An 18,222-nucleotide genomic window follows, 5' to 3' on the forward strand; every position below is an offset into this window, starting at 1 on the left:
TCTGACTTGGAATGAGTCATTTGTAGTCCTTACTCTGGGAACTTCACACATGCTAGTCTCACTGCCTAAAAAACTTTGACTCTTTTGCTATTAAACCAGTTATCTGTTCATCCTTCAAATCTTAGCCTTTTTAAATATCTTTCTCCAATGTATTAGCCTGGGCCAGAACATCCCACCCCCTGTACCTCACCTCTAATACTTTGAGAGCAAAAAAACCCAAAAAGTTGTACCCTCAGACTTCTTTCCTTTCCTGAAATACCATATACCCTATTTTCTAATTTTTCGAAGTTAATCTTTCCTATTAGCCTATAAACTTGCTCCCTGCTATATATCCCCAGTGTTGCATACTGCCTAAATACATCCTCATATATTTGTTAAATGAATCATTATCATCTCTGATTTCAAATTTCTGATTTCAAATCAATACACTTCCAAGTATTTAATAAGTGTACATTGTTTGCGAAGAACTTAAAGACTCAGGTGAAGTAAATAGTCTCAAACCCAAGATTATAGCTAAAATAAAGTATCTACCTTTCGAACCACAATTGCATCATGGTTGAGATTCTCAACAAAAAACCGTATGGCACGAAGAGGCAACACTCGGTCATCTCTCAAGAGTAGAGACAGAAGCCCAATGCCTATATGTTCAAATTTCCAGGGCCTTAAAAAGAGGGAAAAATGACAAAGCCTATCACACATAAAACCACTTTTTAAAAAAATTTTATTTGAAACATAATTTTAAGTTTCTTGAGAATTAAAATAGGTCTATTGAAGAACACTGCTCCTGTAATCAAGACTAAACCTCCCCTCCATCTCTTTCCCTCCTAATCACCTCCTAAATACACAAACCAGAGTATGATTTTTTGTGATACAGCTATTCATGGCCTTTGATATAGAAAACCTCTATAGTATTTAAGAGAAATGCTTTGAGAATTACAAACACTTTTTACACTTACAGATTTCTTTGCTCCACACCATCTAGCAAAGTATTCACCAAATTTTCATAGTTCCTTAAAAAGAAAAAAAATCTAGGTGAGGTATTGTATTACTATGATACTAAGAGGAACATCAGATAAAGTCATAGAAATTCAAATTCCAGCCAAAGTCACCCTCCTCCCCCTACATCTCATCATCAGACCATAAAGGACCTGGTGAGAAGCAAGTCAAAGTGAAAGCAGATGGGTTAACAGAGATGCTTGGAAAAGAACATGAAGGACTAGGTACAGGGAATAACTCAACTGTTCCCAAGTGGACATTGAATAGTAAATCTGTAAGTAGTAATCAATTAATTAGGAGTGGTCTATCTAATTAGATACTCCAGGTATCTGAAATACATTAAATAGGTTCTAAAAGTTCACTATTTATAAAGACATTTTAGAAATAGGTCAGTAGGAATATTTATATACTAATTATAAAGCAAAGACAAAATCAAGTTAAGAAGGCTACTGCTTGAGTGTTATCTGGTTCTAAGAATCCAAAAACTGTTAACTAATATCCTGATAACCAAATTTGATCAAAAAGTAATTATTATATAAGCTACAAGCAATATACATGCTGAACTTGAATTTAGTATTTAATGACTAATATGTGTACCAATTACCAATTATGCTATTTCTCAATATTACTATCTAAAAAATATCAAAAAGAATTCATATTGAAAAAAAGATATGATATAAATAGCTGTGTTTTTAAGGTGGTGTTTTCTACCTCCACAGCTAAAAAGGAAAAGTAGGGATCTTTGCAAAAATTATTTCTCAATTTTATTTTTTCAGAAGTCAATGTGTAAAAATCGGTTAAGTAGTTATGGTACATCTGTATTTTAGAGATATTTAAAAGATGTCATCTACCTTAGCAGACCATTCATAGATTACCTTAGGGCATCAGCATTCTTTTCTTGTTGGCGTTTAAGTCCCTCTTTTATTTTTTCTGGGCTAAGCAAGATCTGGTTGATAGAGGGGGTTTTTGACTGTTGAAGTAATTCCGCTATTGTGATGCATGACTTTGGAATCTCAATAAAAAGAAAAAAGCAGGAAAAAAAATTAAGTTCTGACCCATACTACATGGGTGAACCCTAAAAACATTAAGTGAAAGAAGCCAGATGCAAAAGTCCACATATTTTATGATTCTATTTATATGAAATATCTAATAATGGGCAAATTCATCAAGAGAGAAAGATAAGTGGTTTCTAGGGGCCTGGAGTGCAGGGGAATGGGAAGCAACTGCTATTGGGTATAAGGTTTATTTTTGGCTGATGAAAATGTTCTGGAATTGGAGTAGTTACATTACTCTGTGAATATACTATTGTGAATACATGTGTATTCAATTGTACATGTTAAAAGAATATGTGAATTATATCTCAAATTTTTTTTTTCTAACAAAGAAAATATATCCTAGCACTCTGGGAGGCTGAGGCAGGCAGATCTTTTGAGCTCAGGAGTTCGAGACTAGCCAGACCAAAAGCGATTCCCCGTCTCTACTGAAAAATAGAAAGAAATTACCGGACAACTAAAAATATAGAGAAAAAATTAGCTGGGCATGGTGGCGCATGCCTGTAGTCCCAGCTGCTCAGAAGGCTGAGACAGGAGGATCGCCCAGGAGTTTGAGGTTGCTGTGAGCTAGGCTGATGCCACCACACTCTAGCCAGGGCAACAGAGTGGGACTGTGTGTGGGGGGGGGGGGGAAGAAAACATAATCTAATGACAGCTGCAAATAGCAAGCCTGTTTTATTTAAAAGGAATACACTTAGAGCAGCGATTTTTTTTTCTTTATTTTGAGACAGACAGAATCTCGCTCTTTCATCCCAAGTAGAGTACAGCAGCGTCATCATAGCTCACTGCAACCCCTAACTCCTGAGCTCAAGCAATCCTCCTGCCTCAGCCTCTCGAGTAGCTAGGGCTACAGGTGACACCATGATGCCCAGCTAATTTTTCTATTTTCAGTAGAGACAGGATCTGGCTCTTGCTCAGGCTGATCTCGAACTCTTGAGCTCAAGCAATCCTCCTGCCTCAGCCTCCAAGAGTCCAAGGATTATAGGCATGAGCCACCGAGCCTGACTTAGAGCAGTGATTTTTAAAAATGGGTAGGGATATCAACCACAATCACTTTAGGAAAGAGGGGGATTCACCTATGCTCACCTTTCCTTTACCCATCCCCATCTCGCATCCTCAGGGAGTGTGAATGCGGATTTGCAAGTTCTTAGATGATCTGCTATGTCTCTCAATTTGAGCGCCACTGAATCTTATATTCTTTATTCTTTCATTTGTCACATTATCCAATTTTAATTTCCTTTACAATAAATTATGAACCCAGTGGTGAATCTTTTGTGACTTTGAAAAATGAAAGCACGGACACACACAAAATAATGGTAAATTATAACGACGTAATAACTCTTTGTAGCCTCTTGGTAGAAAAGAACCTGGATCTCTCTAGGCCATGCTCCAACTTGCTACTTCACCCCATTATCTACAATAATGATAACTAAAAGTACAAAAAAGAAATAGATAAATGCTTTTTAAAAGACCATTAGGATCAAATGTTAAGAATACTATTATTGAATAAAACACAAGTAAAAGAAAAAGCATTTTAACAAAGCAGTATTTCCACCAAAATTTGAATGAAAAAATGATTTTGCTTACTGTGAAGTCCAAGCCAATTGTTTCATATTGCCTATGAATCTTTTCTGCAAGATCATCAAATAGTCTCACTATTGATGGCTTTTCTAGGGACATTGCTTGGCTAAGCCCAGAAGAAACAATTGCTGGCCACGTCTGTACAATACAATCCCAATCATGAAGGTTTGCCAAGCACACACCACTGTGATTTCCGAGAAGACAATACAAGGCACCCTGCAGGAAAAAAGTATGTTTATATGGGAAACAAAAGGCATAGTTTAGTTCTAGCCAATGCACCTACATGTTGTTTTTAAATCTGCATTGATTATTCTTAAATATTTAATATTGGTTAGTAAATAGGTTCACATATTTAAAATGTTACTTTTATAAACTTGAACATGACATTTAAGCAGCATCCACTAATATTTTCTTTAAGTCATTTAATAGAGTGTTTGCTCAAAGAATGGTTATTAATAAGGTACTAGGGAAATGTAAGGATGTTTCTAAGAACATGGATACCATTCTGTTTACTTCTACTGTATCATGAAGGCCATGTAATGTGCCTCTCAATATTTTAGGGCCTAATGTTTGAAATAATTTATTAAGGGGTGTCTAACATCTGGTTGCCAAGAATTTTACTATGTATAAACTAGATTATTTAATAATAGTGTGTATTTTTTACTTGTAAAAGTCCAATTAATAAGAATCATTCTGATGACAGCAGGTACCCTTTCAAAGGTACCCCCTTTTTCATAAAAAATAGCTATTAGTATATCAAAACATTTTGTTATTTCCAATCTCACTCTAACTTGATTCTAATCTGGCTTTTTACCCACCCTAGATACCACTCCACTCTACAGGTTCTCCATAAGGTCACTGGTAACCTTGATTTTGCTGAACCAAGATATATTTTTCAATTTTGATTTTACTTGACCTCTCTGATTTTATCCATTTAAATTGCTCTCAACAAAGTCAACAACATGACATCCAATGAGTTAGACCTTCTACAACCCTCTTGAATTACACATCTATATAGGGTGGGGGTGGCTGGCAAACTTTTTCTGTAAAGGGCAATCCATCTGGTCTCTGTCTCAACTACTCTTCCCTGACACTATTAACATGAAAGCAGCCATACACAGTCAAGGAATGGGTGTGTCTGTGTTCCAACAGAACTTTATTTACAAAAGCAAGCAACTGAACCTGGGCTATAGTTGGCTGACATCTCTGTCTTACAAGCTAACTTAAAGGAATATTTTTAGGGCTCATCTTAATTATCTCCAGAAAGCAACTAACACTGCTGACTGAGTCTTCCTTCTGGAAAGATCTCTCCTTACTTTCTGAAGAGTGATTCCTCCTCATTTCTTGAGACCTTTCCAATCTCTCCCATGTCAGCCGGCTCTTCTACCTGGTTTCTAAAGAAGTTCAATACATGCCCCTTGATCCTCTTCTCACTCACTTCCTAGGCTTATCTTACCCATGCAAAAAGATATCAATTGCCATTAACATAACCAGAAATGGTATATTTAGACCCAGATGTCTAAGTACATACCTGACACTACCTCTTAGGTTATAAGAACCACTTCAAATTAAATTTGTCCATACAAACTATTTCATCATCTATTCTATTCTCTCTCTCTGATGTGCCCAACAACTAGTTGTATAATCCAAAAGCTTAGTAATTTTGACATCTCCTTTTTTCAGTCTTCCTATATTCAATCACCAAGTCCTATCCATTTTCTCTCCTGAATCACTCTCAATTTCTTTCTACCTGATGGTATAAGCAATCATTATATCTTACCTATACTTTATTATATCACTATAGGATGTAGTACTTGCCTTATTTGTGTCATTTTTGTCCTCTGTTCTAATCACATAAACTTTCACTCATACACCAACTTACCACATTTGTTCCTATCTCAAGCCCTTCCTTCATGCTGGTGATGCTACTCTAAATTTTTAGATCTTTCGTCCTCCCTCCCACAGGCCAGCCAGACTATCTATTAGAATGCAAGTTAAACCCGTTTCCTCAGGGAAGTCTGCATCCTATACAGTGATCACAAACATAAGTAAACAATAATTAGGGAGAAAAAAAGAGTGCACCTGTGTAAAGGTGAATTGTACTGATATCTTCAACTTACTTTGAAATACATAAAAAATGGTGGACAGATAGGTAATAACACATTATAGCAAAATTTTAAATATAGACTATGAATGGTGGATATATGGATATTTACTATAGAATTCTTTCAACTTTCCTGTATGTTTGAAAGTTTTCATAGTAAAACATTTAAAAAACTCTATACCTTGAACTGCTGTTGTGTGACATCTTGTCTATCAGGCCGTAAGAACTCCAAAACCAAGGGAATAATATCTCTGCAACAGAAGTTATATGCTCCCAATGCAGCAAAAAATGTTTGCTGAGCTTTATTTCTGACCTGGAGAAAGTATTATTAACAAAGGACTTTTATTAAACAATAGACATACTATAAAAGATTTCTAAATGAATTACCAAAAACAAATGATAATTTAAATGTTTTTCTAATTAATAACAAATGATTATCTTTATATGAAAAGGAAAGCACATTATCACCAAGCACATCTTTGCTTCAGGTTGATGTTGGTTCAAATACTTTTGATAAAGGGAAGACCGAATGAAACTGTTATGCATGTGTTCAGTAATATGGCTAAAACGAATCAGCAGACTATTAAACTTTTTATTCTGAGTTACTCATCATAAGAGTCAGATTTTTCTCTTCTGTCCACATAAGGAAAATTAAAAACTTTCCAGAAAGAATTTAAATAAGCAAAGGAAACAGAAACAACTTAACCTTTTCAATGCAAACCTCAAGTATAGTCCCACATATCTGGATCCCAAACAAAAGATTCAGTATAACCTATGAACTATTTAAACAGTAATGGATAACAACTAATTAGAATATACAAGCAACACATTGTAAATATTTCAAACTCTGTGAAACATTACTTTGGGACAAACGTCTAGGTTATAGACAAGTTACAGGTTGAGTATTCTGCACCTGAAATGCTTGAGACCAATAAATGTTTTGGATTTGGGGGGATTTTGGAATATCTGCATTACATACTTATTGACTGAGTGCCCCCAAATCTGAAAATCCAAAACCCAAAATGCTCCAAGTATTTCCTTTGAGCACCATATTGGATATTTTTTTTCCTTTGAGCAAAAAGTTTCAGATTTTTGATTTCCAGATTTAAGATGCTCTTACCTATGTACCTGACTAACATTATTTTACAAAGACAGAATAACTGGCTGTACATGAATCTCTTACTTTTTCCACATTTCTGTACTTGGAGGTAAATTCTTGGTCCTATGCTATCTTAAAGAACAAATTGTATACTTCATATTGTAGCAGTTTTCTAAAATCTAAGCATAATGTCTGGGAGGAATTAAGTGGCCTTCACAGACTGGACTTCAACATCACACTAGTACTATCTTTCAACTTTAAATGAAAAACTGGGAAGCAATTACAAACAGCAAAATTAAACATTATAAAAAATGACTAGCAAAATTAGTCTGAATATATTTGCAATTTGAAAGGTATTTTCCTATGCCAATATGAGTTAAGAGGGCCTAGGCTTTTGGTTTTGGTTTTCTTACTTCCCAGCTGTGACCTATGGGAGAAATTATTTACACTGCCTTATTAAATGGGGACAGATTGCATGTAATAAAACAGGAGGGAGGACGAAAGCAGAGTATTTGGTTAAGGCTTACCTGACTGTATGAACTGGTAGATAAACGTAGAAGGTCTCTGATCATATCCTGATGTATCTTTTTGTATTCACAACCCTCAACAGTTAGTGTTCGTAGCTAAGAAAAGAAGTATTTACTATAAGTTCATTTAATTAAACACAAATAACTAAATATTCATCTGGAAAACTGGCTTTTTAAAAGTCACCATGACTAAAAAAGATATTTACCTCATGCTGCAACATGACTCTGTCAATCAAAAGTGCTCTGATATGTTGTTTTTTCCCATGGAGCTGGAAAACAAAGTAGCAAACACCTCAACATTTTCCCTAAATGACTTCAACAATGGATTCCTCTAAATCCCTTAATGAAAAATTAGTTTTAAAAAGGCCCATAGTGGACTGGCAAATGGTGGTGGTATTTCATTCAAATATACTATCTCAATTAATTTTATGGCTAATAGTAAAAATATCCCTCTTTTAAATGGCTAATCCAACCCCCTGTTTTTCTCTGACAGTTTATTAATGGATCCATGCATGGGAGAACAACAGAGTTGGGTTGTTATTCAGTTAAGTATTAAAAGTACAAATACATCACGCCTGTAATCCTAGCACTTTGGGAGGCCGAGGCGGGCGGATTGCTCAAGGTCAGGAGTTCGAAACCAGCCTGAGCGAGACCCCGTCTCTACCAAAAATAGAAATGAATTAATTGACCAACTAAAAATATATATACAAAAAATTAGCCGGGCCTGGTGGCGCATGCCTGTAGTCCCAGCTACTCGGGAGGCTGAGGCAGTAGGATCGCTGAGCCCGAGTTTGAGGTTGCTGTGAGCCAGGCTGACGCCATGGCACTCACTCTAGCCTGGGCAACAAAGTGAGACTCTGTCTCAAAAAAAAAAAAAAAAAAAAAGTACAAATACAGCCTAAGTAAAACTGCTGAACTCTCTTACATTTATAAAATGCCTTTTAGAATTAACTGTATATGTTTATTACAGGATATAACATTTTATAGTTCTAAAAATTCTCATTTAAGCCTTTACCCACATAATCTTCCACCCAGTCTCCAAAGGCAGATACCTGGGACTCATAAATTGGTCCTCTTTCATACCTGTATTTCATTAGTCATCAAGCTCCACATTCCACCTTTTCCAAAACACCTTGTCTCCATTCCAATGCCAGTGACTTGATTCTAACTGTTTTTTCACATGGGACTATAACAGTTTAACTGCCCTCCTTGCTTTCAGTATCAATCTTTTTGTACTTAATTTTTCACAGCAATGGCAGACCTTTTTAATATTTAGTGAACTGAATATTGACCTTTTTGATATTCATATATCAGATCTACTTAGGAGATGACTCCCCCACCTCAGAATATAGAACTGGAGCACTTACAACAAACAAAACTACAAACAACCTAGTTTACCTCCTACCACTCCTTCCTACAGCCACTGTTCCCTAAAGCATGCCATTCTCTCTCTAAAATATCTAGCACCTCTTGTTTAAACAATCAACTCACACAACCTTTTTCAGTAAAAGTTTCCTGTAAAATAACACTGCTGTGAACATTTCCCATCTTACTTAGGTACTCTTTCCTCCATGCTCCCAGAACAGCTTAGACTGACTTCCACTGTAGCATGAATATAATACAAGATAAATTTTTCTGAGATCCACATAAAGTATGATGCTTTAAATTCATGCCTGTGGCCAATTCCTCCTGTTTGTTCATTCCTTCAAGTTTTGTTTTGTTTTGTTTAAGACACAGTCTCACTCTGTTGCCTGGGCTAGAGTGCCATGGCATCAGCCTAGCTCACAGCAACCTCAAACTCCTGGGCTCAAGGGATCCTCCTGCCTCAGCCTCCCAAGTAGCTGGGACTGCAGACATGCGCCACCATGCCCAGCTACTTTTTTCTATGTATTTTTAGTTGGCCAATTAATTTCTTTCTATTTTTAGTAGAGACAGGGTCTCACTCTTGCTCAGACTGGTTTCAAACTCCTGACCTTGACCAATCCACCCGTCTCGGCCTCTCAGTGCTAGGATTACAGGCGTGAGCCACCACGCCTGGCCTGCTCATTCCCGTAAGTTCTTAAAAGGCAGCCTGAATGCTATTGTCCAAATTCCCATTGAGAGTTCAGAGACTGTCATGGAAAATGACAGAAGAATCTGCATAAGGAAAATATATTTTTTCTACAACCCATTTGATTTCTAACATAATGTTTTTAGGCTTTACATAATATTTTAAAATCTGCTATTTTTACTTAATAGGTAAACTTCCTTTCTATGCTGAATAATCCCTAAATCAAGAGAGTATTATATATCTTTTAAAAAAATCAATTCAGACTTTTAGGAGAAAATACTGACCCGATTTTCCATTGATTTCTTTACTAAGTTAAAACTTTTCCATCGGGAATCAAATTCATGCTTGTGAGATCCTTGGAATTGCAAAAGGTCTCCAATAATCTGTGTCAAACAATTTCAAATTTTATTTACAAGTCATCAAGTCAAGCCTAATCATATTAACAATTATGCAACTATTAAACAACAATTGTACCTTTATGATAAGAAACAATGACTTGGTATCATCGTCTGAATTATCAAGTATGTGGTCTATAATAAAGAAAAAGGAATTTGGTTAAAATATTTTGAAATACTTAAGAATCCCAATGCATTATTAGGCAAGGATCCATTAGTTAAGGGGGAAAAATTTGCTGCCCCAATATTCTCACCATTTAAAACAGAAAAATATAAAAGTAAAAGCTTATATGCTATGGAATAAAATTCCTAAATACTTAAGTACAAATATGTTAAATGCATATATAATACTTACTGAGAAGTTTCCTTATGACCCTAGCAATTGCTTCTCGGTGGTTCTCTCTGGATAGATCTATTTTTAAAAAAATAAGAGAAGGCATTTTAGACATGGAATGCTCCTCAGACCATTATATCAATAGCTTATGTCAGAAAGGAATAAAATATCCAGGAAAAAAACAAATGGATCTGCCTTTATCATAGTTGAAGTGGCTGGGCACGATACAAAATAACTTCTGAAACCTCCACATTTATTTATTTTTTTTTTTTTTTTTCTTTTTTCAAGTTGTTCTCTTTAGGGTATGAAACCTCCACATTTAAAATGAATTGCTTGGAAGATTGCTTGAGCCCATAAGTTCAAGGCTGCAGTAAATTATAATCATGCCACTAAACTCTAGCCTAAGCAACAGAGTGAGACCCTGTCTCAAAATAATAATAATAAAATGATCTGTTTATAAAATTTCATTGTACAGGAAAGTGGGGGAGGTGAGGAGGATAGAGAGAGAAAAATCATCTTTGCCAATATTTCAAAGGCTCTAGTCACCAGAGACCACAAATACTTGGGGTTCTCTAATTAGTTATGGGTGACCCAAATCAAGCAAACAATTATACCTTAGCAATTAATGTATGTAACTAACTCTAAAGTTAATACAACAACGAGGAAGTGTACTGAATTTCTATTAATGATAAATTCAGAACATTAAATTAACACAATGAAATGTTTTACATAAATATTGATACTTAACTTACTATGATAGAAAGATCATTGGAATATAAAGCTACAATATTCCCATTTACATCAAGTTATTTTATATAAATCCTGAAAAAAATTTAAACATTAATGGCCATTATGATATGAAAGCCTATCTCCGCATGTAGGAAACATTCAAATATTGATTTACTGACCCAATTTCTACCTTTTATTGGCTATTCTTATATAACTTTCCAGTTTCTTCAGAAAAAGCAAAATGACTACTGTGTAATTAATATTCATTTTATATATTAAAGCAGAGGCCATAAAAATCATAACTACAAAACTATTCCATTTTAACTCTTGTAGTGGAAATGATAAAGATAAGCTCAGATTAGGATTCACATACCATATTCAAGTCCAGTATACAACTTTGTCTCTTCCAAGGACACCATACTTGGTACCCTGTATAAAAACAAGAGTGCTTGCATTTATTAATAATATCAATACAAAGCATTAAAGGGAAAAGTCTCATTGTTAGACTGTTTAAATCAAAACAAAGATAACGCCCTTTTAAGAAAAACAGATTTCCCATCTTCAATACTTCAATTCTTTACTCTATCCTTCTGAAAATTAATGCTATCTGTTTCAGTAAGAACCATATTCTTTATCTTAAAGAAAATATTAATTGAGTGACTTCAGAAGAAAAATGCACCTCCCAAAGGAATATTGATGTTGAGTATTTAAATGTAAAAGATTAAATCTGATAGTAAACATTTATACAAAGTCAGCTTCATAATAGTACAATAATGGTTAAAACTCACAAATTTTACTGAAGCATACATAGTAGACTAGCTTAAGATAATCATTACATTTCTGCTTAAAACTAGTCAAACGGATCTCTCCTAACATCTGCAGTAAAATGTCACTCCTTTTGAACAAATTCACATGTAAAAACATTTTGTTTCCTAATTAAAGATCTGCTGCAACAAATTATGTTACCACAACCATACCTAAGTAGTTAACTTTATTAAATGGTTAAAAAAAATCAGTTTTTAAGTATGCAGGAACAGATTTTATACAATAAGAATCTATATATCTGAAATCTAAATTTTCTTCAATAAAAAATATACTTTAATTTTCAATATTTTATTTCAAAATATGAGATTTGATTTGTACCTTTTTTAAACAAAGAGATAATACTATTTAAGAAGAAAAATAGGCCAACATGAGGTAATTAATAAGTGGGACTTTTATCATTACTTATCATCAATAAACTGCATAGCACCTACAATAAAGAAAACACTTATTTTTAAATCAACATATCCCCAGCTATATTGTATACCCCCAAAAGCAGTTGAATTAAATGGGTTATCCATGCCTTAGTATCTGACAGTTATGAACTCAGATGTTTATCTAAATAACAGGTAATAACATTGTAATTTCTAAAATGCCAGTTATTTATGTCCATTGCCATAATCTGTGACTAGGATAGCAACAATACATCTCAAGTTTCAAACTCAAGCCTACAGAGTATAAACAAAGAATGTCTTTTTCAATAACTATTTCAAAGTTCATTAATACTTTATAATATCAAATGCTAACTTGCTTTTACAGAGACTTTCAAGATCAAATTCCTCTTAAAATTTGGATTTCATTTTATAAAGCTTCAAACCTTCGGCAACAGCTTTCCAAGTTGAGCATCCCATATATTTGTGTGTAATCAATATATATATATATATATCTCCCCAAAATTCAGTTAGTGAAAAATATCAGATTCAATCCTTTACAATGAACTTCAACTCTATTGAGATTAGTTTTCTCCATCAAAGAGAAAAGGCCTGTGTTCAGAGAGTAACAAGAATAAAGCCTAAGAGGGTTACCACCTCCCACCCCCATTAGAGTTCACCATGGGCTGTCATGGGAGAATACATGCCTCCCCACTGCTGCTATAAACCTGTGTAGCCTTCTAAAGTAGAAATACAATTTTCACTAAGCCCAGTCCATACCTAATGCCATATAATACTGAATCAAGCATGAACTTTAATTATTGTCACATTGTACAAACAAGATAAAAAAAGCAATCTCCATAGCAAATTATTCTCCACGATTTTTACTATATCAAAAAAGACTATCACTTGGGAATTTGAAGTGTTTTTTTGGTATGCATTTCTGGCTCTGGTAACTATAATCACACTTAAAAACAGGTTTCATCTAAGAAACTTGATACTAATTTCTTAAATTCATGTGTCACTTTGAATTGCTTCTGTATCAGAAAATTCAAATTATTATCACTTGACTCCTTAAAAAAATATATACAATCCTGTACAAAATTTAAAAACATTAAGTGATATATTTAAATAAAAATGTCTTATCCTCTTCCTCTACTTTTAAAACTGGAATTAAAACACATCTTCCATAGCTCTTGTATACAGTTGACTCTTGAACAACACAGGTTTGAGCAGCACGGGTCCACTTATATGTAGATTTTTTTTTTCACCCAAACGCAGTTCAAAAATGCAGTATTTGCAGGATGCAAAACCTGTGCATATGGAGGGCCAACTTTTTGTATAGGCAGGTTCCACAGGGCCAACTGTAAGACCTGAGTATGCATGGATTTTGTTATACACGGGCGTCCAATACCCTGAGTATACCGAGAGATGACTATGTATAGAAGATATCTGGTTAGCTATATATGTCAGCTTTATTTCTTCTTATCCACAAGTTCTTCCTATGCTTATTCACCTAAGATTCAACTTTAATTTGATTTCTTCTTATAAACCAAGAATTAATTAAAATGCAATTAGATTGACATGCTTTACACTAACTGTTTCTCAAAAAGTATAAATAGGTATTTCTAGTAAATACTTCTTCTGAACTTAAGAGAATGATTTTCTAAAGGAAACCTCAATCCAGTACCTAAGTAAAACTTCACAATTCTCCTTGTGGCCACATTATAGGTGTAAGAGTGCCCAGATTGTACTCTAATATTTAAAACTGCTCTGGTAGGTTTTAGTTAGGTACATAATCTTAACTGAATAGGCTTAATGTGCCATCAACATTTACAGATCTATGTTCTGATTAAAAGCTATAATAGCAATATCTATTTAAATCAAATACCATCATCACCTCCCCCCTGCATGTGAAATGCATCCTACTCATTCACCGGTTCTTTTTACAAACAGTAATACCATCTGACCTCAGGAACTAAATATCATTCTGAAAAATAATCCAACACAACATACTGTAAATAATACCATATATAATAATAATAAAGTTAAATCAGCTTCACAGCTCGTAGATAGCACCAGGCCACCTTATTTATAACAAAATGTGTTCAAACATTTGTGCCATTGTGCCACTAAAAAAGACATGAATTTTCAACAATTATGTCATTTGTACCACAAGATGGCAATCTTCTTTAGATTTGATTAGAGTGAAACTGAAAACATCACTGGTATATAAAAGGTGAAAAAAACGAAGAAATGACTAATAACATAAAAACAAAATACATAATACAAATCATATATACAAAAGGAGGCTAGATGAACCATCTGTCATGAAATAGCTGTGAACAATAATACAAAATTCTTCCTGTGTACAAGTAAAAGAATATCCTACTCATACCAATAATCCTTATCTTCTCAAGTAAAAGCCAACATAAAAGATGTAAAATCAAGCCACTAATAGGTTTTTTCATTTCAAGGTACAAGTGTTTCACAAGAGACAATTAGGCCTAGTTCTGTGTTCTGTTATCCAATTCAATCCTAGGTATCAATAATAGCTATAAACACAACTGAAAAGCTGGCTCTCACTCTATCAAGTGAATAAAGGTTGCTAAGTAAAATCTTACATACTGCTAGATTTAAAATTAACTCTGAGAATAGGAACTATTTCCATGTCTGACATACAAGCTTTTAAAAATCAATGAAAACAGTCAGAAGGTGAAATAAGGAGAAAACAGGGTTACTCACCGTGGAGTAGTAACAGTTTCCTTTTCTGTGTGCAGCTCCCCCAGCAGAGCTGGGTAGTTTCCTGGAGGTGCCAAGAGAGGTTAGCTAGCCCTGCCCCTCATTGCATAAGCAACACATCCTTTCACATATCAATGAAATGGTCTCACTATTAGACCTTAAGTATGAATTTTTTGACTGAAAAGTTAGTAAAAGCTGAGATCCTAAGAATGATTTCACTAAGAATGATTTAACAGATCTATCAGAGGAAAGGGAGCAAAAAAGTAAATATTTTGAGATGAAAATGATTGACTCCTCTACCTTGAGTAACCCTGTTTTTCTTTTTAGATGTTAGTTTTTGTATCCTGTGATAGTTGGTTAGACCTAAAAGATTATATAGAGAGTGGACTGCAAAGTGAGAAATTAATGATAATTTCAGGATTAAAGGTAAGTGTCCAAAATTCCTATGTTATTCTGGAAAGACATAATCCTACTTCCACATCTATAAAGGTAGAACTATGAGTATGAACTATATGACAAATATCTCTCTTAAAACATTAACTAAAGGTTCCAAGAGAAAATAGGTTCTATTTTAAGAGTAATTCTGCAACCTGTGGTATCTAACAAAACTGTTAAAAATTCAAATGGTTCTAAATCATGCTAAACTGGAAAAATTTACCCTTAATTACCCTCAAAGGACCTTATTATACCCATTCTTTGAAACTATTAATATATGAAGTTTAAGTACAAGATACTTAGTACTACCCTAAATTGCTAAAGGTCCAAAAGTACAACATGGATACCATTAGGTAGATCATTTACTTTTATACTTGGGACTTCACTTTTTATTTTTTGTCAGTCTCTAATCACATAGCACAGAAAGTAGGTTTTCCCATTCAGTAGACATTTCCCTGAACGATGACATTTTAAGACCAACCCATATACAAAATTAGGAAGTTAGATTTTCTTATAGGAAAACTCCGAAGTACACTAAGCTTCTAGTTTTTCATCACCAGAATTTTCCAGAAGACAAATACTACTAATAATACATGCACAAGGCAAATTTAATACAGAGTAATATGACCCCCCAAAATTATAGCAGCTAGAATATTTTACATAATTAAGATTTCCATAAGTTTAAAAAATCATTTGAGTGGCTATGTGCTTCCAAAAACTTGTCTGGTATTTCAGAAAATGCATTATGTCTCATAATACCACAGCCTAATTGTTTGTTATTAACAAGAGATACTTCCTTAGGCATTACACTAATACATCACAATTATGTGTCTCCTTTACTCCCCCCCTACCTTGTACATTTCTCTCTATTTCCTAGGGAGTAACTAATGTCCTAAATCAGAGTTTCCTCTTCCTCTAGTAGTTTCAAATTGATCTGCTGATAATTTCCATGAATTTTTTTACAAATATCCTTTCTTCACACTAGGCAGTGTGATTTCATATCACAGAATAATGAAACCATCAATTAAAATTATTTTACTAGTTTTTTCAAATCAATTTAGATTTAAAAGATTTTTACAATTACTGACCTATACTGGAATAAGCATTTTAGAAATTTTAGAGGCTATTTTATGCTATTTTAGTGAGAATTAATTTACCATCTGCAAAAAAGTCAAAATGTTACACATAGGAAATAAATGTAAAAAGTCATACTTTGCCAAAATAAATTAAAATTTCAGATGAAGGTGGTTCTAGTTATAAATTGAAAAAGACGCTATTAAAAACTACTTAAAAGTCAAATGAAGACTTAATAAACTACTTTTTTTAGATAATTCAAAGTCAAAGAGCTACACTTTTTTTTTTTTTTTGAGATGGGTTTTCACTATGTGCCCAGCAGGCTCAAGCAATCCATCCTGCCTCAGCCTCCCAAGTAGCTGGGCCTACAGGTTTGTGCCACCGTTCCCAGCTATTCTTAATTCTACATTAATGTAATCATTATCCACATAGCTATGCATAGCTATAAAACTCGTTAAAAATGTTATTATTCAATGCTTTTTTGAAAATTGAAGTTTTAATGTTTAATGTTTTATTTCACTGTTACATATTATTAAATATATTAGACAACACTATATTTTTAATACATTTAAATTTATCAAATTATATTATTAAATATTTTATATCACTTCATTATGTTTTATTAAATTTTCACTCTAAATGTGAAAATCCTAATACATAAAACATTTCAGTCTAAATTTACCTTTCCTTTTCAATATTTCTGGGAAAAGCCTATAATGGATACTCAGGATTAATTTTATAACTTAGAATGCATAGTAATATAGACTAAGAATCTACCTATTTACATCCTATGGTATTCATAAAATTTTTATAATATACTCCTTTCCTTATTAAAAGTGCATTTCATTATATAAAAATCTTATTGGCTTTATAATAATCAAATATATGAATCTTGTATGATGCACACTTATTTCAAAGGATATAGACTTGCTTCAGTTCACTATTAAAGTGCACATGCCATAAAAAGAGCTACATGCTTATAAGAACTACAAGAGAAACCTCTAAGCCTCCTTAACAGCACTGCAACCTAATAATCACTCAGTACTAAAAATTTACTAACACGGAAGATACATGCTTTTGTTCTTAGATAAATTACTGAATTAAAGACCACAATTCATTTTGTTAATACCTTCAGGCAGAACTCAACTTACTGATACGCTATATTGGTTAAGTATGAAATAGCTTTTTGCATGCCACATAATAGGGTCACGTTCTTACTGTATTATACACTGTTAAGATCACAGGGAAAAATCCAAACAATTTCTGTAGGCCTCTCATTTTAAAATAGTGTTTAAAATCAATGTCTTTTAACATAAATGAATTTTGATACAACTGCTGTAATAAACTATAAAACTGATGAAAAACCAAAGTTATTTTAATAGAATTTTGTAAATTCCTAGGCAGACTTAAAACAGATTTACTTACCTGAAATGACCCTAATTCTCCTTTTTAAACCTAATAAACATCTAATAAGTTCCATGCCTAAAAACAGTTTTTAGTGGGAAATAAGTGGGAATTATGGAAGAGTATAACTCTAAACAATGACTATACAAAATATGGGAATGACAAGCAAGGCACATTTTTAAACCACTCCTTGAAGCTTTTTAAGATTTTTATTGTAAAATCAGCAAATAATTCTCCCTTTGTGTTTTTTGAAGGGGAAAAGAAGCTCCTTGCTCATTTTTATGTGATTTTCATTAACTTCCTCGGTAATGAGATGTTGATCTTAGGAAAAAACTTATCTTAGTATACTAAAACCAGCATCTATCTACTTAATAATTAAGCTACAGTTACTACATATTGCTGATTTTATTCTAACTTAATTTTTTCAGCTTAACTGCTAGCACTAACCAATGGATTAAACTGAGATATTCATTCAAAATAACAATACTCTAAAAAGCACTTAAAATC

General features: G+C 33.5%; 1 protein-coding gene across 2 annotated transcripts in view; it reads right to left on the reverse strand.

Moving 5' to 3' along the window:
• The window catches only part of PSME4 (proteasome activator subunit 4), a 109,440-nt gene that overhangs the window by 36,541 nt on the left and 54,677 nt on the right, over positions 1–18,222 (reverse strand). For both annotated transcript variants that reach the window (XR_012918559.1, XM_012777791.2), the window contains exons 21-31: positions 11,241–11,296; positions 10,160–10,216; positions 9,884–9,939; positions 9,694–9,792; positions 7,566–7,628; positions 7,360–7,455; positions 5,915–6,046; positions 3,636–3,845; positions 1,872–2,008; positions 957–1,010; positions 532–661 (exon numbers count right to left, since the gene is read on the reverse strand). Coding sequence is in view for 1 of the 2 variants with exons in the window: in XM_012777791.2 (XP_012633245.1) it covers positions 532–661; positions 957–1,010; positions 1,872–2,008; positions 3,636–3,845; positions 5,915–6,046; positions 7,360–7,455; positions 7,566–7,628; positions 9,694–9,792; positions 9,884–9,939; positions 10,160–10,216; positions 11,241–11,296 (1,090 nt within the window). In the remaining variant the exon portion in view is untranslated. The remainder of the gene's footprint in view (positions 1–531; positions 662–956; positions 1,011–1,871; positions 2,009–3,635; positions 3,846–5,914; positions 6,047–7,359; positions 7,456–7,565; positions 7,629–9,693; positions 9,793–9,883; positions 9,940–10,159; positions 10,217–11,240; positions 11,297–18,222) is intronic.

Source organism: Microcebus murinus, chromosome 3 (genome assembly GCF_040939455.1).
Source record: "Microcebus murinus isolate Inina chromosome 3, M.murinus_Inina_mat1.0, whole genome shotgun sequence".
In the NCBI taxonomy this organism is placed as follows: Eukaryota; Metazoa; Chordata; class Mammalia; order Primates; family Cheirogaleidae; genus Microcebus; species Microcebus murinus.